Below are 21,022 nucleotides of genomic sequence, written 5' to 3'. Positions count from 1 at the left end.
ATCACGGTCAAAGCTGGTACTTCATGCCTCAAGGCCAGGGTGGCCCTGAGACCTCAGCATCTAGTCTGCAAAGTGTTCTGCAGACGCCCTGGCCGGCACCTGCGCACAGACCTCCAGGTCTCTGCTCAGACCATGGTCTCTGCGGCTCCCTTGGCTCAGTGACGACAGCTCCAGGCCCGCGGAGGCTTCTGGCCACCCTGTCCCTTTGGCTTCTCTTCTCGGCCATCTGGCCTCAGTTTCTTCAGGAAGGCGGTGCCCGTTGGCACGGTCCTCCTACCTGGCAGCTTCATGGATACTGTTTCTGAACCGAGGACTAGAGGTTTCCACCGCCCACCCCCTGGCTCCTTCAGGACAGAATGGAAACACAAGGACTCGGCAAGAGGACTCTTTATTCCTTCTGATCCTCCCCCAAGGTGAGGGCTTAGGCAGCTGTGTTTTCCTGGCGGAAAGGATGTTTGGAGGCCCCTCCCACTGTAATTTATCCTTTTTTGCCTTCCCTTCCCCAAAGACATTTCTAGGGTACTCTGGTCCCCGCTTGGTCCCCTGCTTTCCATTTGGGGGAAAATCCGCCACCCACCCCAGGTTAGAGCCTCCCTCCGGAGGGCAGCCCTCATGTACGTCATGGCCCGAATGAGGCCAGACCCTGGGCAGGAGGCCACGGCTGGAGAGCAAGGGCTCCAGGCCTAGTTTCCGACATCCTTGGAAAACCCCAGCCCTGCGCGGATATTCACAACGGGGTGAGAAATTCAGGTATGACAGCATGAGAACACAAGCGTTTGTCTGGCTCACACACCCCGCTGAGGCTTCCGGCCTCGGTTCCCCCAGGGGGGCCTGGGTGCCCCCGGTTAGCTCGCAGCCCCGCCTTCTACCTTCCTGACATTTGGGGTTCTGCCCTCCACTTTGGTCCTGGGGGGGTGGTGGGGGGGGGTGGGTAGGGCAAGCCTGGATTAAAGCTTTTAGCCCGTCTAAAGGTCCTTTCTTCCCCAAAGGCGGTGGGAGGGATGGCGGCAGTGGGGTGTCGGCCCTGCTTCCCACAGCCCCTCAGACAGAAACTCATGTGGGTGGTGAAATGACCAGCAAGGGCTGGCGGGGGCGGGGGTGTGGGGAGCGGGCCAGGCAGGTCATCCCCTGCCTGCCCTGGCAGAGTCTAGGGCTGTGTCCTCCATGGAGGTGCGGGGAGGGGCCGGGTGTATGGCATCTCCCTCCCCAGAGGCTGGGGAGGGGGGTCCTAGTGCCTCTGGGGTCTGGATGGGCTGAGACGCCAGGGTACCAGCGGGGGACCGCAGTGACGTCTGGCTGGCTCTAGAGCTGTGGGAAGGGGCCGGGGCTACGGAGGATCTCGCTTCAGAGGGCACAGTGCAGGCTCCTCAGGAGGGCTGGAAGACAATTTATTCCCTGGATGGTTGGCCCCTCTCCTGGGCGTACAGGCCTCAAGCCTCAGAGGGGCCTCTCTCATCTCTGTCCTGTCAGGAGTTGAACCCGGGTCCCAGGTGAAGAGGGAAAGAGACATCAAGGGTGTAGAGAACCTCTGCAAGGACCCAATCATTTCCTGGCTACAGGGCAGGGCCACGCCGAGGCCTGGAGCAGCGGCCCCCTTGCCCCCTCACCGTAGCTCAGCTGGCCAAGACCCGGGGACAGGTGAGGCCACGGCCAGCTCGCAGCCCCCCTCCTCCCCTTCAGCAGGTTGGCCAAGTGGGCATCTGGCTTTACGACCCCCACGCCCTGGGACACACAGTCAGTTCTGGGCTGGGCCATGGTCGGCGGGCAGCCGGAGGCAGGCTCAGGCCAAGGCGTCGAGGTCCACGGGGGCCAGCGGCTCCCGCCAGTAGCAGAAGTTGCTGTATTCAGGGTGGGCCAGGTCTGTGCTGGGGCCGCGGGCCACAGGCGGGAAGAGGAGCTCCACCACCTCGCTGAGCCGCTCGTACCTGCGGGCAGAGGAGCAGGTCCCCATCACGGCAGGGGAGACCTTGCGTTCTGCCTGGGAGCCCTGGACCTGGCAGAGGTGCAGGTCTCCATCACCGCATGTGGACACCTTGCGTTCTGCCTGGGAGCCCTGGACCTGGGGCTGGGAGGGAAGGGGGGTGGTCCCCAGGGGCAGGTAGGTAGGTGGCACTGGGCCCTGGGGAGAGGGCTGGGGCATGGGGGCACGTGGCAGGCCCTCACGTGGACTTGTGGTTCTTTATCAGCTCCTGGCTGAGCTCTCCCCGGGGGTTGACTGTGAAGATGCGGCAGGCAGGCAGGCCGACCTGCCGGTAGGCAGTGACATCCTACGGGAGACGAGGAGGGGTCAGGGGGTCAGAAGGCCGGGAAGGGTAGAGCCGGTAGCTCAGCGTCCCCTGCTCCCCAAGGAGGGGACACTCACATTGGGCCTGTTCCCAAAGGCGGCATAGAAGGGCTGTTCCTGGGGCAGAAAGAGCTGCTGGACATCGCTCAGGCAGGCGATCTTGAACACCTCCGGCTTCCTCTCTATCACCTCCCTGCGGCAGCCGGGGCCGTGGGCAGGGAGGGGGTTAGCGCGCGACCGGATGAGCAGGGTCAGGGGACGGCTGCAGGGTCTGACCCAGCAGATGCCCAAGCGAGGCCTGACACTGGCCCAGCCGGGCCCAGGCTGGCGGTGGGCCTGCATACCTCCCCTCCCTGCCCTGCCCCGCCCCAGTGGTGGGCTTGCGTCCCGCGGGGCAGTTACCTGTGCAGGGCAGAGAAGAGGCTGCTGGGGGACAGCAAGATGGGGCCCTTAGGGAGGCCACAGCCCCTCTCGCTCACCCACTGCAGGTACCCCTTGGTGAGGTTGGCCATGCCGATGGCCCGTGCCGAGCAGTACAGGAACTTGTACCCGTTTCTGCGGGTGAGACGCGGAATCAAAAGACCGGCCCAACCCACCTCGTCTTCGTGGCTACGATCGGCTTAAGCGCAACTCTGGCGCCTCTGCCTGGAGGGGCTTAGGACAGCAGCTGAGCCAGGCCCGGGAGGGAGAAGGGACACGCACAGAGTCCCGAGGCCCAGGTGGACCCAGGCCCGAGGCGAGAACTCGGGCCAGTCTGTAGGCTTCATCTACGGCAGGAAGGCCAGCAGGTAGACTCAGGCCCTGGGCCCGGCCCCACGAGATGAGCCTTTCACAGAGCTGAGGGCCAACAGGTCTCCCCACTCCAGGGACCTGCCCCAGGCTCCTCCTTTGCCCTGGGTCCCCAAGCCTGGCTTCCAGAGGTGGAGGCCAGGGTGGCCTCAGACATCTTGTCACTCCCTCCCTGGGGCCCTGCCCAGCCCAGGCACTCACAGGTGGATTTTGTGGTAGAGACTGGTGATGCCCTGATGTGTCCAGTCTTTCCCCAGTTGGGGCAGAATGTGGCCCAGAGCGTCCGACCTAGACCCACAGAGTAAGTACCCAGTTACTCGGAGACAGTCCCACGTGACCCTCCAGCTCAGGGGGTGTGGCCCAGTGGACTCCCACCCCCACCCCCCAATAGCCCACTGGGAGGGTGGGCCCCTCTCTCTCTCACCCCGTCCCCTAGCACAGAGGGAGGCGAGTCCCCAGGCCCTCCCGGCCCACGGCTGACCCCGCCTCACTTGGTGATGGTGCCGTCAATATCGGAGATGACCACCTTGTCGTCCCACTTCCACAGGTAGATGGTGGCCCTGCAGCGGCAGGTGCCCTGGTACTGGGTGGTCACACTGAAGACCACGTCGTTGGCACCTTCTTGCAGGTTCAGGCGCCGCTGGAGTCGGACGGGGGAGGGGGGCCGTGGCTCAGCCGGACACTGTCCTTCCACCACCCACCCCCACATGTGGCCTTGCCCCTCCACAGGCCTCTTTCTCCTGCTCCTCCCAACTCAGGAACCTTCCTGAATGCATCAGAGGCAGCCATGTAGGCAGAAGGTGGCCACAAGGAGGACTCGAGGGGCTGCTGGTGGGGCCCGTACAGCGCCGGGCACGGGAGCTTTGAGATGAAGCTCATGGACCAAGCCTGGCCCGTGACCCCCGTCCAGGTTTCTCACGTCAGCCTCGGGGCCGACACTGCTCTGGGCGGAGACACCCCACTCCGTGGAGTGGGCACTGAGGGGATCTTCACCGGCAGTCCCCTGCCTGAGGCTAGGGTACCTGTGACATCTCCCCCCGAAGAGAGACCTAGCCCTGCCCTTGGTCCAAAGAGAAGAATCGGTCACAGCTTGTGACCTGGCTGATCCCCAAGCTGGGTGTGCGCCCCTGAGAACCACACAGATAGCAGCTACTCTGTACCAGGCTGGCCAGACCCTGCTGGGCACCTCCCTGGCCAGAGTCACACTTGGGAAAAAAACATTCTTGTTACAGGAGCCACAGTGACTCTAGGGTGTGACTTGGGGGCCTAGGGTTACCAGAGTCTTTGAGAGGCTGTCATCAGAGTTTGATTTCCTGTAGCTTCCAAAGGCAGACCCAGAGCCAGCCAACCCACTACAGGGACATTTTTTTTCTTTTTAATTGCTTTTGGCCATGCTGCAGGGTAGGTGGGATGTTAGTTCCGCTACCAGGGATCAAACCTGTGCCTCCTGCATTGAAAGTGCAAAGCCTTAACCCCTGGACCACCACCAGGGAAGTCCCTGCAGGTTATTTTAAGATTCTATACATAAGAGGGGGCTTTTCTAGCCAGAGTGTCCACCAAAGAATGGGCTTGTCTTCTCCCTGCCTTTGTCCAGGGGTGGGAAGCAGTCCTGGCTGAGATGCCCCTGCGAGGTGGCTGCCAGAGAACGGTGTTACTAACCCACCAGTTTCTTGTCCTTTTGGGGAGGTCAAGGTCAGACTTGGCTTGAAAAGGGACATTTCAAGACTTGGCTTGAAAAGGGACATTTTCAGAGTTTTCTGTCACTTGGGGTGTCTTTACCTCTCACATTTCTCTAATACTCAACTTAAAAAAAAAAAAAAAGGGCTGGCATGTGAAGAAGTGGCACAGACAGGCATCCCCAGGGGAGGATGGCAGATGCTGGGGGATGGATTCTGGGCTTCGGTGAACACAAGCTGTTTTACAGTCGTGCCCTAAGGGCCCTGGGAACACAGTTCTCGCAGCCCCGCCTCCCCCACACCTGCACACACTTACGATCTGACTGGAGGAGAGGCGGAGGGACTTCTTGTAGGCACGGGCGTGGGCTGGGGGCGATGGGGGCGGGGAGGGGGCCTCCAGGATGACGGGGCTGTCCAGGGTGTCGTCCTCGCTGCTCAGGGCTTCTGTCTTCTCCCTGCGGGTGGACCAGCTCTCAAGCCACTTCCCCCAGGCAAGGCTTTCCCTCCTGTATGCGCCCACCCCTCACCCAGGTCACAGGAAGCCTGCCACATGTCCCTGCACCTCTAGGGACCCCTCCCTCTAGGGGCCGCCCACTTAACGGGTGGTGGCAGGCACCAGTACGCAGGCCAGGGGGGTCTCCACCCAAAAGGGTGACTCCACAGAGCCGGAGAGGAGACGCAGGGCGCCCAGCCCCCAGGGTGCTCTCCATGGTCAGGATTCTGGTACCTGCTTCGGAGATGGTGAACTGAGAACTCTGTCCTGGCCAATCCCACCTGCCGCAGGAGCAGTCAGCCCATCCTTGATAACCGCCCCCCACCCCCCAACCCAGCCTTGGACACTGGGCCACTTCAGACATGAGAAAAGGAAGCAAGGTCAGCTGGCCCCTGCGGGAGACAGGATGCCCCACTCCTTCATAAGGTAGCCCCTTGTCTGGGGTGGTTTTCTGGGTACCCCTTCCAGCTCTGCCACTTCCTGGCTGTGAGACCTTTGGTGTATGTAGGTTTTCCCACCTGTGAAATGGGGACATGTCCCAGGAAGAGGAAGGGGTGTAGAAGTGATTGTGGAATGACAAAGACCCACGGCAGGGGAGGGGTGCTGGCTCTACCCGCCCCCCACGGCCATCCTCCCCAGCTCCTGCTCCAGCTGCAGAGCCCCAGCCACGAGATCCAACTTACCCCCGCTGCTCCCGCACTGCGGTTTTCTCCCTCTGGGCGCTGCACTGTGGGGGGAATATCCATCTAGTGAACTCCCGCCCACTGCCCACGCGGGCCCACCCTGGGACCATGATCACCCACCTCCTTGGCCGGGAAATCCCTGCGTCGCCAGGAAAACCACCACCGGCCTCCCTTCCGGGGCATCTTCTCCTTCTCCAGCTTGTCCACAGTGCTCTGTGGGCAGAGGAAGCCCACTGGCATTTTCTCCTGCCCCCACAAACCCACCTTACCTTGCCCGGGCGACCCCCATGACCCCAGAATCTGGGGCTGACCCTAGAGCAAGGTGCTATCTACATGTGGAGGCTAAAGAAGCCTACTCACCCCCATCTTGGGCAATGACTCTAGGAGATAAGCGTGGGAGAACAAAGGCCCCTTCTGCCTGCCTCCACCCCACCCCAGCTAGAGCTGATCCCCCAGCTCTAGCCCAGCCTTGGCCTGGCCTCCAGATCTCATGAATCAAGATCTACTACCATCAGCCCTACTCTAGTGGCCAAAGGCAGTGCTTTGGGAGTTTCTCAAGATCTGGTTCTCCCTGCATGATGCCACCAAGTGGCGGCAGGGACAGTCTCTAGTCAATACCACCCTCAACCTCCAAGACCAACGTGGGCAATTCCTAAGGTTAGTGATCTATCCCCTGAGCAGCCTCCTTCTCTGTACACGTGACCCATCATTGTCTGGTGGGGAAAGCACGACCCTGTGAAAATATCTGATTCTGTTTGTGCTAGGTAATCCTAGGGATAGCTCAGCCCAGGCCCACCTAGGAGACTCATCAGCTTCCTGCAAATACAGAATGGAGAACCCAAGTCAGGAGGACAAGTGCCAGGGTGTCCACCTGGGCAGGGAAGAGGCTGGGGCTTCCCAGGTGCCGCTAGTGGTAAAGAACCAGCCTGCCAATACAGGAGACGTAAGAGCTGCGGGTTCGATCTCTCCCTGGGTCGGGGAGATCTCCTGGAGGAGGGCATGACAATCCACTCTAGTATTCTTGCCTGGAGAATCCCATGACAGAGGAGCCTGGCGGGTTATAGTCAATGGGGTTGCGCAGAGTTGGGCACGACTTAAGGGACTTAGTGCCCACCACTTGGGCTGGTGGAGCTTCTCCTAAGTTTGTCCTCAGTTTGTCTGGGTTAAGGTGAGGAGAGCCAAGCGGGGGGGGGGGGGGGGGGGGGGGGGGGGGGGGGAGACCCTCTCCCTTCCCACAGGCTCTGGGGTCCCAGCTTAGACCTACAGCCAACCAGAGGGCAGAGCTGAGGGGCACCAATGGGAGGCACCCGCTGTCAACATCAGGTCATTCGGGCAAGCCTAACCAAGCTAATAAGGATGGGCCAGACAGGGTGGGGCCCTGGATGGCTCCTAAGGGGCAGAAGGGCTGGGTGCAGGTTAGCCCTGTGAGGAGTGGAAGTTCTGGGAGGGACTACAGAGACTGGATCTTCCACTTCTGAGCATCTGCACAGGCTGTTCCCCACCCTCGTTTACTCACCCTTCAGATGTCAGCAAAACCCCTGCTGGAGGCTCTCAAAGGACCCCAGACTGCTTCCCACTTCTCACAGTTGAACTGTATACTCATTTGACTGAGTTTCTGGTTCAGTATCTCCCTATGAGGGCGTGACTCTCCCTGGTGCAGGCCCAGCACATAGTAGGTACTCAACAACTGTGTGCTGATAAAGCAAAACCCCAAGCCCAGCCTGGAGAGGGTCTCCGGGGAAGGTGAGGTGTGGGACCTCCACCTCCCAAGACTGTCTCTCAGATCCAAAAAGCTCCTGCTGAAGACACGTCCCTGTTGCTTCTGGTTTGCCCTGAATTCCTCTGAAGTCGAAATCCATTCCAAATGGACTTAGCCATGGCAGGAAGCCAGGGAAAGGGGGGTGCTTCGGCTACACCGCCTGGGGCAAGGCTTCAGGGAGCCTGAGTCTCTCCTCCCCGAGTGGGTCCTGCCGTCCATCAGCCCCAGGCCCATCTCTGCCCACCCTCCCCTTCCTTGCCAAGGGGCCCCTCCCCCAAGGCTATGGCCACTTCCCCCAGGAGATCTGGGGGGAGCTCCAACCATTACCTTGGGCAGGTTTTTCTGAAAGGCTTGCAGGGACAGGATCATGGGGGCAGCTACAGCCCAGTTATAATGCCTGCAGAGATAGATGGGGTGTCAGGGCTGTGGAGGAAGGGGCGACCCAGCGGCCCAGTCCCAGTACCCACTGCTTGTTGATCTTCACCACCAGGTTCGGGTCGTCTAGGAGGCCGGGGTTTTGGGCGAGGTCCTCGTAGGAGACCAGGTGCTGGCTGAACTTCTCTGGGCGCAGAGGCAGAAAGTGAGAGGTGAGGCTGATGTCCCGTCTGACCCACTGTCCCCGCCCCTCCCGGCTGCCCCATCTCTGCCCCTGGGGCCTCCTGCAGCTTGACCAGAGCAGGGCTCCTGGCTCCCCAGGGCTCCGGCATCTGCTGGTCCCACCCCAGGCCATCCTGGAGTCACAGCTCCGTGTCACTTAACATTGGCCCCATGGGGTCTTGGGGACGCCCAGCACTTGCTGGCCGAGGGTGGGCTCCATGAAGCCTCACGCACACCTCCGCTGCCCACCCTCGAGGGTCTGCCCTCCCTTCTCCTGCCCCCTGGGCTCAGTCTTCGGGAGGGCAGGGGCCACCGCCGAGCATACCCACGGAGACGTCCCTGCTGTCGGCCAGGCCCCCGCAGAGGGACAGCGCCACTGCGTCTGCTGTGTCCGCAATGGGCTCTGGCTCCTGCTCGGGGTTGCAGTCCCCCAGGGGCTTCAGGCTGTCCGGTGCACTCCACTTCCCGGCCCCCAGCCCACTGTTGCTGGGGACGAAAGGACCAACAGGGACGTGAATAGGAGGCGGCAGCTGGGAGGAGGGCCTGGCCCCTGCTAGCCGACCCCTGTCCCCACGGGCCTCGATCCCAAGACACCCTGGAGTCCAGAACCCGGGCACCTCTGGGGGAAGTAAAGGGCTGCGTTCTCAGAGTCCAGGGAGGGCAGGTCATCCAGGTAGATGTCACTGGGGCCCAGGTGCTGGCTTCTTTTCAGGGAACCTGGCGGGAGAGGCGGGGGCATCTGTCGGCCTAACCCAGCGAGGTGGACTCTTGGGAGCACTCTGCGTCCCCTACCCCCGAGCACCACAAGGTGGCGCTGTCTGGCCCAGGGTTAACCCTCTGTAAGGCTGGAAAGGTCCCAGGCCTGCGCTGTGCACTACGGTAGCTCCTGACCACACGACGTTGTGGGGTATAAGTAAACACGGCCTGATGAAGAAATGGAATTTTAAGTCTTATTTAATTTTTTTTTTTTTGGCCGCGCCACAGGGCGTGTGGGATCTTAGTTCCCCAAACAGGGACTGAGTCCTTGCCCCTGCAGTGGAAGTGGGGAGTCTGTACCACTGGATCACCAGGGAAGGCCTCCAAGTGTTACTTCATTTCAATTAATTTTAATTTGGGGATTCCCTGGTGGCTCAGACGGTAAAGAATCGGCCTGCAGTGCAGGAGACCACGGTTCAATCCCTGGGTCAGGAAGATCCCCTGGAGAAGGGAATGGGTTTCCCACTCCAGTATTCTTGCCTGGAGAACTCCATGGACAGAGGAGCCTGGCGGGGTACAGTCTACGGGGTTGCAAAGAGTCGGACACGACTGAGCGACTGACACTTTTACTTTCACTTTCACTTTTAATTTAAATAGGCACTTGTAGCCAGTGACTACCCATGTGGACAGCTTAGGAGCCAATTTCCTCTCTTAACACTCTCCCTGGCCTCGCTTAAGAAACACCATCTGCCTCGGTTCCTAGACACGAAACCTCTCTCCCTCCTCATTGCCATGCTGTTGCCTCTGCCTAGAATTCTCTTCCCCTGGTCCTTACTTGGCTGGATCCTTATGGCCCATGTCTCAGCTCAGGCATCACCTGCTCAGACAGGCCTTCCCCAGTCCCATGATTTAAATAGCTCCCATCCCAACCAATGATTCTGTCTGGTATGTACCACGTTACACTCTCCCTGCTTTACGCCTGTGTCACCTGTCTGCGCCATGGGACTGTGAGTCCCACAAGGAGGGCTGGGCCAGACACAGTGCACACAGTAGGTGCTTAGATGTGCCTGAAGTCCCGGAGTCCACTCAGGGGATGATAACCTGAGGCCAGGGAAGCAGTGGGAGGGGTCCGGCCATCACTCACCTTTTCTCTGGGAGACCCCCTCCGGCTTCCGGGTGTGAGCGGGGTCTTCCAAAGCAGCCCAGCTCCAGGATTTGGATGGAGGACGGGGCCCCGCGTCCCCAGAACTCTGAGTTTTGGTTTCCTCCCTCTCAGGGGCAGAAAGAGGGGGACCCGCCAGAGCGGGCGCCTCCGTGTCAGGCTGAAGAAGGTCAGTGCCAGCCCCTCTCTGCAGGGTTGGGAGTCCCGGAGGGTCCACACCAATCACAGAGGTGGAGGGGGTGCTGGGCGCCCCCTGAGGCGGAGAGGCTGTCCTGGAGCTGGCATCAGCGACCACCGAGGACTCGGGCCACTCAGCTTTGCCCACCTTCAATCAAACAGACGGGGCACGATGGGGACAGGGAAGGGCCTGCTTCTCACACCCTGCAAGGCCTCAGGGAGGCAGGCCAAGTCTCAGTCACTCCAGTCCTGACCCGCAGGGGCCATGGAGCCTCTAAGAGGTAAGGCTGGGGGGCTGACACAGAGGGGACTCACCTTCGGCAGCCTCCCCCAGGCCCACTGCATGTGGGACTCCGCTCTCAGGGGACTGGGTTCGGGGGTCCGCAGTTCCAGCTCCGAGTCACTCTTGGGAGATGTTAGCTCACCTGGTGAGAGGCTGCAGGAAGCAAGAACTCAGGGGCCCCAAAGCCAGCCGGCCGCCCCCTGCCACCCTCTCCAGCCTGGGAACGTTTTTTTGTGTGTGTGTAACATGGATTTGTACCTGTGTTGGATCTAGAATATATAAAGAATATATAAATATATAAAGAACTCCTGTAAATCAACAATAAGAAGGCAATCCAGTTTAAAAAAAGAGAAAACAACAATGGGCAAAGCTGTGATTTCTTTTTCTTGGGCCGTGTGCCATGTGAGATCTTACTTCCCCAAGCAGGGATTCAACCCACACTCCCTGCGTTGGATGTATAGAGTCTTAACCACTGGGGCACCAGGCAAGTCCCAGGTTGTGACTTCTTAATGGGTTTAGGGGTTCCGTTAAGGGTGTGAAAAGGCTTTAGAACTCGAGGTGGGTGATGGTTCTACAATACCGTGAGTATACTAAATGCCACTGAACTGTGTCCCTTAAAATGGCTGACGATGAGTTAGTTGCTCAGTCGTGTCCGACCCCATGTACTTTAGTCTGCCAGGCTCTTCTGTCCATGGGATTCTCCAGGCAAGAATACTAGAGTGGGTAGCCATTCCCTTCTCCAGGGGATCTTCCTGACCCAGGGATAGAATCCAGGTCTCCTGCATTGCAGGCAGATTCTTTACCGCTTGAGCCACCAGGGAATTATTTAAAATGGTTAAAATGATAAATTCTCTATGTTTTTTCTTTTCAACTTTTTGGCTGTACCATGCAGCATGTGGGATCCTAGTTCCCCAATCAGGGATCAAACCCATGCCCCCAGCCTTGGAAGTGTGGAGTCTTAACTACTGCTGCTGCTGCAGCTAAGTCACTTCAGTCGTGTCTGACTCTGTGCGACCCCAGAGACGGCAGCCCATCAGGCTCCCCTGTCCCTGGGATTCTCCAGGCAAGAACACTGGAGTGGGTTGCCATTTCCTTCTCCAATGCATGAAAGTGAAAAGTGAAAGTGAAGCCGCTCAGTCATGTCCGACCCTCAGCGACCCCATGGACTGCAGCCTTCCAGGCTCCTCTGTCCATGGGAGTCTCCAGGCAAGAGCACTGGAGTGGGGTGCCATTGCCTTCTCCAGTTTAACTAGTAGTTAGTCTTAACTACTAGACCACCAGGGAAGTCCCATGTGTATTTTACTGCAATAAAAAAACAAATGGGCAAGACAGTTGAATATCAACACTTTACACAAAAGATATACAGGGTGGTAGATGCAATAAATATGTTCTGTATCATTACTCATCGGCAAAATGTACATGGAGACCCCTCTCAGGGGCCTTGGCTTTGAGTCTCTGCCTGTAGCCCTCCTGGACGCTCACCTGGCCTGGGGGTGCCACTCGCCGTCAGAGTAGGGGTAGATGTCTTTGGGCTCCGGAGGGGACTCCCCTTCTGGCTGGATGCTGCTGAGGGGGCCACGGGGGAATAAACGGTCACTGACAGGACAGGTACCCTGGGCAGGGCATGGAAGCCTGGACATCACCGAGGAAGTAAAGCAACGAAAGCCCAGAGAGGTCAAGGACCTGGCCCAGGGTCACACAGCATTGCCAGAGGAAACTGAGCTTGAAGCCCAGGTGGCGTGCCCACACCCTCAGCCCCGTACATACCCTGGGGGCTCCGGCCTTGGCTTTTCCAGCAGGGATGGCTCACTCTCAGCGCCCGCCTCCAGCTCCTCTGAACTAGAATCGGCTGCCACCGTGCCCTCCTTCCGCTTGGTTTTCCTCCTGCGCCGTTTCTTCTTCCGCCCACTGGAGGCCATGCCCGCGATGCTGGCGTCAGGCTCGCTGGTGGTGCCCAGCTGGGAGTCCGAAGGGAACCCCGCCAGGCCCCCCCAAGGGATGGGTGATGTGCATAGGCGGGGAGGCACGTCTTCCTGTGGAGCAAAGCAGGGGCAGGGCTAAGCGGGTGGGAAAACAGGCCTGGAGGCTGGACGGGGCGGCGGTCGCATGGCCCTGTGACTTGCTGGCTTCCGAGCTCCTCACGGAGGTAAGGCAGCCCCAAACCCCAGGCCCTGCCCACAGGGTCACCAGTGAAGATGCGCTCACTTCATCGCTCTCCAGCTCCTGGACAAAGAAGGCCTCCCCGCTGTCCCCCAGCTTCATGTGCAGGTCCACCGGCTCCCCGTTGATCTCGATGTCCACCTGTAACGGGGCGTGGTGGAGCGGGGGTCCCCGCTGTCGTCCTCCACTCCCACCTCTTGTCCACTGGCCTCCAGGCTGGTCCTGGGACACAGGCTGCCTGCTGTCCCAGCGCACTGCACTTTCTGGACCTCTCTCTTCCCTCCCCACCTTGGGGCCCCCGATCCCCACTCTGAGGGTATCTGCTCACCATCTCAATATTCTTGTTCATGCCTTGGTTTTTGTGTTCCTGTCTCTCCCACAGCCCACCAGCACAAGAACATGATTTTTTGGCCACCCCATGTGGCACGTGGGATCTTTGTTCCCTGACCAGGGATTAAACCCACATCCCTGCACTGGAAGGATGGAGTCTTAACCCCTGGACCACCAGGGAAGTCCCAGAACATGATCCATCTTGTCACTGGTGGGTCCCAACACCCAGGAGCACACCCGAACAGTTGTGCATGACATGAACAGTGTTAATAATGACCCTTTCCTGGGCACTCTCTAGAGTGTGTTATACAGACCATCTCATTTAACCTTCACAACCACCCCTGGCCATAGCTCCCATCATCATCCCCACTTTACAGATGAGGAAAATGAGGCTCAGAGGGGTTAAGTAATTTTCTGGGAAGTAGCCAAGTGAGGCTATGAACTCAGAAAGTCTGAGGCCACAACCCAAGCCCTTAACCAGTCAGCTACACCATCTCCCGAAAGGTTACACTCTCCTATTAGGATTTGGGAAAGTCACCCTATTGTGAAGGGGGTCTGGGCTCACCAGACCAGAACTCGGTGTAAATAAAAATCTGTCATGTTTGTCTGAGCCCCGTAAAGACGGAGCTGGTCTCCTAAGGGGAAGGAACTAACTTGTGAGTAACTCCGCCTACCTGTCCCCAGTGAGCTCCGAGTTCATCATCAGGGAGACGAGAATGTACCCACTCACACAGGTGCAGTGACTTACCAGGAGCACACAGGTAGGTCTCAGGAAGCTGAAGCCAGTCTAATGGCCCCACTACAGAAGCCTGCCCTGATATGCTGCTTGCAGGAGAAAGCAGGGACCCTACCGGACCAGAAGCCCCAATCCAACCCCAAGAAAATACAAAAGAAGGGAAGCCTGCCCAGAGGATGTACTGCCACCCCAGGGAGGTCTGGGTCCTGTCCTGGCTCCCAGAGCCCACCCCCCACCCCGGGGGGCCCCTCTCCTGGCCAACACTCACCACCTTCTCCCGCGAGCGCAGGACGCCCAGCTTGCCAAAGCGCACGTGGAAAGGCGAGCATCGGAAGGAGCCGTCCACCTGCCTCACCACCAGCACGTCGATGCCCCCGCTCAGCGTGGCCGGGTTCAGGCCCCGGTATAGGCCCTTCACCGTACCGAACACGGTCTCCGCCAGCTGCCCCATGTAGTTCATGGCTGTGCCGGGGAAAAAGTGGAGGTGCTGGGCCCACCCCCCTTTTGGGGAAGGCCCCGCAGCCTGACCCCCCGGGACCTACCTCAGGCTTCCGGCGTGTGGTCCTGGTGGTCCTCGGCGTGCCTCCGCAGACGCGCAGCCGTGATGGGCTGGGAGGCGCGCCTGTAGACGTGGGTTCTGATCCCAGCCGGCCGTGGGGCTGCTTCCCTTCTCCAAGTGCAATGCTCACTTCTGTCAAATCGGGGCACCGGGTAAGGCCATTCAGGGCGCCGCGAGCCTCTAAATGCCATGAGTAATCATGACCACAGTGCTCAGTGGCAGGGCTCCTGTCGTCTTTACGACAACCCGCCAGGCAGGCCGAGCAGGTCATTATCCCTGTTTACAGACAAGCCAGGCTCAGAGAGGCGGAGTGACTTGTCCATGATCTCACCACTCGTCAGGAGAGGAGCCAGGATTCGCTCCCAGGCCTGGGTGTTTGCAGAGCCCTTGGTGTGAACCTCTGGGATGGCCTGACTGTGGAGGCAGGGAGAGGGGAGGCACCCCAAGTTAGGGTACAGTGAGGGGCCAGCCTCATGGCAGATCAGGCCCAGGGCCCCCATGGGTCACACGGGACAGTCCCAGGCAGAGGGGGAGAAGGGGACCTCAGTTTTCCCATCTGAGAAATGGGTTGCTTGCTGCCTCCTGGTCCTAGGAGTAAAAGGGACCTTGCAGGGCCATTGTGGCTAATGTGTAGGGGGCCAAGGGTGGAGGTAACCCTGGTACCCAAGGCTTTGCTCAGTTCTCAGATGCTTACAGTAAGGCATCCCTCACAGCTGGGCCCAAACTACGAAATTTACAGCCCAAACTCCCAAATTCTTCCCAGTTTCCCTGGGACATGTGGGAAGCCCATTCATAGCCACAACCTGATCCCAGTGTCTGTAGTCATAGTTCTCAGCCCTGACCCCACTCCTCAGACCCACATTCAGGCCTTGGGCTGGCCCCTGGCCTATCACAGCTGTTCCTTCTTCTTCCAGCTAAACTGGTCCCTCCAGCTCTCACACCAGCCAGAGCTGGGTCAGCCAGAGGCAGGAGCCATAGCAGCTGCGGAGAAGAGCCAGGGCCATAATGAGAACCACCTCCACGCTGGCCCGGTGCCCGCCCCACCAGCTTCAGCTCATCACCCCTTCCCTGATGGCCAATGGCAGTGGGCTATACCCTTCTGGCTGCCGGGACCCAAACCATCCCACCTTCACAGGGCACTTCCTTCTGATCCTGCATCCTCTAGGCAGACCTGCCATGCAAGATCACCTGTCAAACAAGTCGAGTGACTTATCTGAACCCTATGAAGCTAGCAGGCTATAGATGGGGGGAGGGAGTGATGACTCATATCCTGGTTTCCTGATTCCATACCATGGTTCCTTCCCTTCCGTGGTCCCCAAACCACACCACAGTCATCTACAAAGAGGGCCGCCCTCTTTGCACAGCCCTGTAATGCCTCACTAAAATCCCAAATGTGCTGCTCCAGAGCCCAGCATCACCTGGGAGCTAGTTAGAAACAGAGAGCTTCACAAAGATAAAGTCCTATGAGAATTGCTAAAGTGAGAAATTGGGATAAAATGAAACTCTTTGGACTCCTCTAAAATGTCACTCAAATTGAACACATCTTTTACCTGCAAGGCACGCCTGCTGCGTGGTAGGTGAAAACTCCCACTTTGGTTTCTCCATCCTTAACACTACAGTACGAATATGGGAGACCCACTGACAAAGAGAGACATGTGGTGGGCAGGGCTTTAGATCACTGAGCCCAGGAAAACAGAGAAGACTCCAGAAGCTTCTAGGAATATTAAAGCAGCAAGCATTGGCTTCCTCAGCGGCAAAGAGTCCAGCAGTTAAGAATCCTGCATTGTCACCTGGCAATGCAGGGGATATAGGTTCGATCCCTGATCCGGGAAGATCTCACATGCTGTGGAGCAACTAAGCCCATGCATCACAATGACTGAGTCAGCGCTCTAGAGCCCAGGAGCTGCAACCACGTGAACCCGAGAGCCCGGGCACTGCAAAGAGAGAAGTCACCGCTATGAGAAGCCCACGCACCGCAATGAAAAGTAGAGCCCACTCGAAGCTAGAGAAAGCCTTCGCGGCAAGGAAGACCCAGCACAGCCAAAAATAAATAAGTATATACAATTTTTTTTTTTAAGGAGCAAAAGCAGGAGAGGGGCACCCCGGGAGTGGGGGCAACGTTCTGCCCTGCACAGAGCAGAAGAGTCGGTGGTGGGTGGGCGGGGAAGGGGCGGAGGAGATAGGCTCAGCTCCACCTGCTCCTGGGTTTCTCAACTTTACCACCACTGCTGTTTGGGGCTGGATAATTCTTTGTTGTGGGGTTGGCGGGCGGCTTGTAAGATGTTTAGCAGCATTCCTGGTCTACCCACTAGATGCCAAGTGGCACCCTCCCTCCTGACAACCAAACTGTCTCCAAACTTTGTCAAATGTCCCCTGGGGGGCAAAACTGCCCCCAGCTGAGAGCCGCTGGGATAGGAGAAAGCTCAGTGGCAGAGGGGGGAGCCGGGTCTTACTCTGATCCACTCATGGGATGTGGTCTGGCAAGTAACTTGCTGGCCTCAGTTTCCCCTTCTATGAAACTCGGCCTGGATTTCTCAGACCTTCTCAGCTCTAATGTCATGGGAGCCTAGAATTCATTCCTCTCCTTGCTCCCCCGCTCACAAGTGGATGTCCCACCTCTGTCTGCTCAGTATTTTGGAGGGGAGGGGGAGAGCCTTGTGAGTCAAGCCCTGGGCTCCCTTCCCTCTACCTGTACCCATTCCTGAAGACACCTCCTGTCTCCGGGACCAGCTCTGCCTCCTTGGTCTGCTCTGGATGGAGGAGAGCTCTGCTTGGCTCCCCTATACTCCCCTTTACCCTCAAACTCACAGGTCTAAAACCAAATATGTCCCCTTCCCCTGGGAACTTGGTTAGCTTAATTCCTCTAAGGACTCATGGCTACCCCTCCCTCCCAAGGCCTCTGAATCCTATTCCCCAATTTCCTGCTCATCTGGCCCCCTCTTTCCTGCTGTCCTAGATCAAGGCTTTGTGACCAATGCGCAGATCCTGGGGGGCAGCAGGCAGTGTGGTTTAAGGCACCAGACTGTCTCTCTGACCCTTACTAGCTGTGACCCTGGGCAAGTCACTTCATCTCTTTGAGCCTCAGCCGCAGCCTCCTAAATGGGAATAACACAGGGATGCCTGGGTAAGTCATGACATAATTGGTATAAAGCAGCGGCAGGCACTGAACGCCCAGCCACACCACCTGTCAGTTGCAGCACTGTTTTCGGAATCGTGACTGTCCTCACTCACTCAGGCTGGTGCTGAGGGCAGGACAGGTCAGACTCCAATGCATGGCCCCGGCCCTGAGTTGACAGTTCAGACTTAACTTGGCATTCAAGGCCCTGCAAATGGTGGCCTTGCTGACAACCAAACTGTCTCCAAACTTTGTCAAATGTCCCCTGGGGGACAAAACTGCCCCCAGCTGAGAGCTGCTGGGATAGGAGAAAGCTGAGTGGCAGGTTTCTGCAGGCCTCAGAAAGCTGAGGCCAGGGTGCCCAGGCCTCAGAGTCCACAAACATCTACATGCCACCCCACCCCACCAGGCCTGCACACAACCCCACCACAGGGAAGGCAGAACAAGCTGCCATGGGTGTCAGCCCTCAGCCTTTCTGGGCTCCCAGATTCAGGGATGGTGGCGTGTAGTGCTCTGTCTAGGACCAGAGGGTGTCGGAGGGTCAGCCCTGCTCCAGCTGTGCAAGAGAGACAATTCCACCCAGGATCCCTAGCTGCCTTCACAGCTGCTGCCTCTGACCTGCCCAGTCTCAGGGCCGGCGGGGCAAGGGTCAGACCTTGTCTTGCAACTGAGGACACTCAGTACCAGAGAGGGTGGGTGTCTTCCCTAGCGTCACAGTCTGCCTGAGGGGTGAAGCTGGGGGTGGTGGTGGTGGTGAAACTTTCCCCCAGAGAGGTTTTTATATCTCATTCTCTCCCGATCCCCCATTCTGGATGTCCCGGGACCCCGGAGGCGCTCCCTCCCCGGAGGGAGAGGGATGAAGTGAGGCCCGGCTCCACCACCCCGGAGTTCCCTTCGGATATCTGGAGAGGGAGTCGGGCCCGGATCGGGAAGGAATGAGGGTCAGATGGCAGGGCAGATGGGCGGGGCCGGGTGGGGCGGGGGACGGGGACCTCATCTCCGGCCCTGTTTGGGCCCTACCTGGGGAGCTGCCCACTGGACTCCGGGATCCCGGAGCGCCGCTTCTACCTGAGGGCACAGGGTCAGCAGGTAAAGTGTCTCCGGACCCGCACTCCCTAGCCACTTCCGGCTCCTCTAGGACTGGGCGAGATCCCGGTTCCGCCCCTTCCACGAGCTAAGGGCGGCCTCTGCAGGTCCCAATCCGTCTGGACTCCACCCACCAGGGAGGCCCGCCCTGCCCGATCCCCACGCCCAAGGGCGCCCTTTCACCTACAGTGTCCGGGGCGGGGCCGACTCCAGGCCCCGCCCCCGGATCCAGTCCGCCCCGCCCCCAAGCTCCAGCCCGCCCCGCTCCCCGAGCTCCAGGCCTGGCTCCTGGGCCCCAGTCCACCCCGCTCCCCCGGGCTCCAGTCCGCCCCGCCTCCGGGCTCCAGTCCGCCCCGCCCCCCGAGTTCCAGGCCCCGCCCCCGGGCTCCAGCCCGCCCTGCCCCGCCCCGCGCCCTAGTGCTCCCCGAGGGACCATCCCCGTGGCCCGCCACCACCCCAGCCCCGGGAACCGCGGAAAAGCCAGGACTTTGGAATCGAGCCGACTTAAGCCTGCCTGGCTTTGCTCCTAGCTCGCTGTGCGACTTTGGTAAATTCTTTCCCCCATCTGACCCCGCTTTCTGCTTTATGGGGATAGCGCCCCCGCCCTTGCAGGATTTTCGAGATGACCTGAAATGACTTTGTGAAGCATCAGGCGCTCGAAAGTCCCCTCTTAGGGGCAGCTTGGAGTTCCTAATCCCACCTCCAACATCCCCCCGACCCTCCTCCAAGGCTGGATCGGATCCTCGTATTATTCACTCACATGGCCCACAGCTATAATTTCATATTCGCTTGAATTTGATGTTATGGTCTGTATCTTGGAATTCCGTGAGAGCAGGTCGCGTTCATGCTTACACCCCAGCGTCCAGTTCAGTCCTGAAATACAGCAGGAACTCAATAAATGCCCGCTCTTCATTCCATCCCGCCTATGCAACCCTGGTGGAGCGGAAGTGGGGTCAATACCTCCATCGGCCAGCAGAGGGCAGGCGATGACCAGCTTTCTCGCCGAGCTGGAAGTCCAGGTGCGCGAAGATTTGAAGCATCCATGGACCCGCAAGCCGCGGGCCGGGGGCTTGGGCATCTGTGGTTCGTGACTTGTCCTGGACCAAAGACGTCTCCGACAACCTGTGAGGATGGACGGCCCATGAAGATGCTCTGAGAAAGGTCAGCAGGTGAAGGAGTTTGCTGTAAAGGCAGAGGAAACCCAGGAAAAGCTGGGAGGAATGGGACTCAATGGCAAAGAGTCAGGCTAAGAAAGTACTAGCCGGTGGGGATCGAGAGGTGGCCGCTGTTGTTCTGTGACTCGAGATGGCAGGACCTGGCTGGAAGGACCTCAGCTGTTCTAGGTTTAGCAAAAGTCATTTGGTGTCAGTCCTGAAACCGGGCTGTGTCTGCTGGTATCTCAGAAGAGCCCGGGTGGGAGCAGAGCTATTTCGGGTGGCCAGAGGGCAGAGTCATGCCACAAACATGTCTGTGGAAGCACTGTATATAAACTCTATATTCAGCAGGGAAACCCTGGAAACTTCAGAAATCCTTCAAGGGAGTCTGGGAGGGAAGAGAGGAGAGAGAACAGGGGTTGTGGCTACAGATAGCACAGTAATTCTACCTCTGGGAGCCTCAATTTCCTCATCTGCAAGATGGAGATAAAAATCTACCTTGTAGGATTGCATTGGATTAAACAGGATGAACTGAATCAGTGGTTCTCAACCTTGGTCGCACACTGAAATCTCTGTGCCCTTGGCAAATACTGATGCCTGGGGTGCGAGAATTAAAAAACAACAACTCTCCGGGTGATTGTAATGTGCTGCCAAGGCTGGGAACTACAGAGCGAAATAAAACACTGACCACAGAGCAGGGCACATACTAGGGGTTCAACAGTGTTTAGCACATTTTTTAAAAAATGGAGCACACATTGTTTTCATTGTTCTTTGTTAGAGAAATAAGTTGATACAAAGATTGTTGCAGAAATTGAATTTCCGACAAGCTTGTTTCCGGAGAGATGAATCATCTGGGATTTGATGCTTCTGGAGGTGGGGGAAGACAGAGGCAGCCTCGGGTAGTATGACTTGTCCTAACACCCAGCTGAGCTGAACAAGGCAGGGACCACCCTGTTCTAGCTTGCGGTTTGCATCACCCACCGTCTCTGAGGCATCCTTTGAGCACGCAAGCAGCGTGAATGCTTGTGTTTGCCCACTTCTGGGGTTAAGGATAGAGGCAGTTTTCTCCTCTCCCTCAGTGTCCTCAAGCGGTGGTGGTGGGTGGGGGTATGCCACTGTTTGTCTTTTGAGTAACCCGTCAGTGCAGGGGGGCACTTCCTTCTCTGTGGATCTTGGTAGCCGTATGCGCTTTGTCACAGACCCGGTGATTATTCACTGCACCCCACTGCTTTCTTGCTGGGTGAACCCAGCCTGAAGTGCCATGAGGACCCACTCACCCAGGC

At 58.5% G+C, this 21,022-nt stretch overlaps 1 protein-coding gene across 6 annotated transcripts; it reads right to left on the bottom strand.

Moving 5' to 3' along the window:
• Positions 1–372: 372 nt before the first annotated feature.
• LPIN3 (lipin 3) lies at positions 373–19,433 on the bottom strand. Of its 6 annotated transcripts, none has more exons than XM_025000612.2 (21): positions 19,346–19,433; positions 14,368–14,516; positions 14,094–14,287; positions 12,805–12,900; positions 12,367–12,632; positions 12,082–12,165; positions 10,632–10,752; positions 10,122–10,464; positions 8,899–8,998; positions 8,607–8,767; positions 8,152–8,245; positions 8,012–8,081; positions 6,046–6,138; positions 5,926–5,969; positions 5,066–5,204; positions 3,565–3,713; positions 3,275–3,361; positions 2,687–2,839; positions 2,363–2,477; positions 2,164–2,267; positions 373–1,925 (listed from the first exon to the last, which is right to left on the bottom strand). In XM_025000612.2, the coding sequence occupies exons 3-21, from the start codon at positions 14,283–14,285 to the stop codon at positions 1,781–1,783; spliced, it is 2,556 nt and encodes an 851-aa protein (XP_024856380.1). In that variant the 5' UTR covers positions 14,286–14,287; positions 14,368–14,516; positions 19,346–19,433; the 3' UTR covers positions 373–1,780. The 6 variants fall into 6 exon arrangements, with proteins under 6 accessions (XP_024856380.1, XP_005214774.1, XP_015329639.1 ...); XM_005214717.5 differs by lacking the exon at positions 19,346–19,433 and adding an exon at positions 18,520–18,701; XM_015474153.3 differs by lacking the exon at positions 19,346–19,433 and adding an exon at positions 18,568–18,650.
• Positions 19,434–21,022: the final 1,589 nt, after the last annotated feature.

Source organism: Bos taurus, chromosome 13, assembly GCF_002263795.3.
Source record: "Bos taurus isolate L1 Dominette 01449 registration number 42190680 breed Hereford chromosome 13, ARS-UCD2.0, whole genome shotgun sequence".
In the NCBI taxonomy this organism is placed as follows: Eukaryota; Metazoa; Chordata; class Mammalia; order Artiodactyla; family Bovidae; genus Bos; species Bos taurus.
Note: the sequence above shows the minus strand (reverse complement) of the source record. Positions and strands in the feature narration are given on the sequence as shown.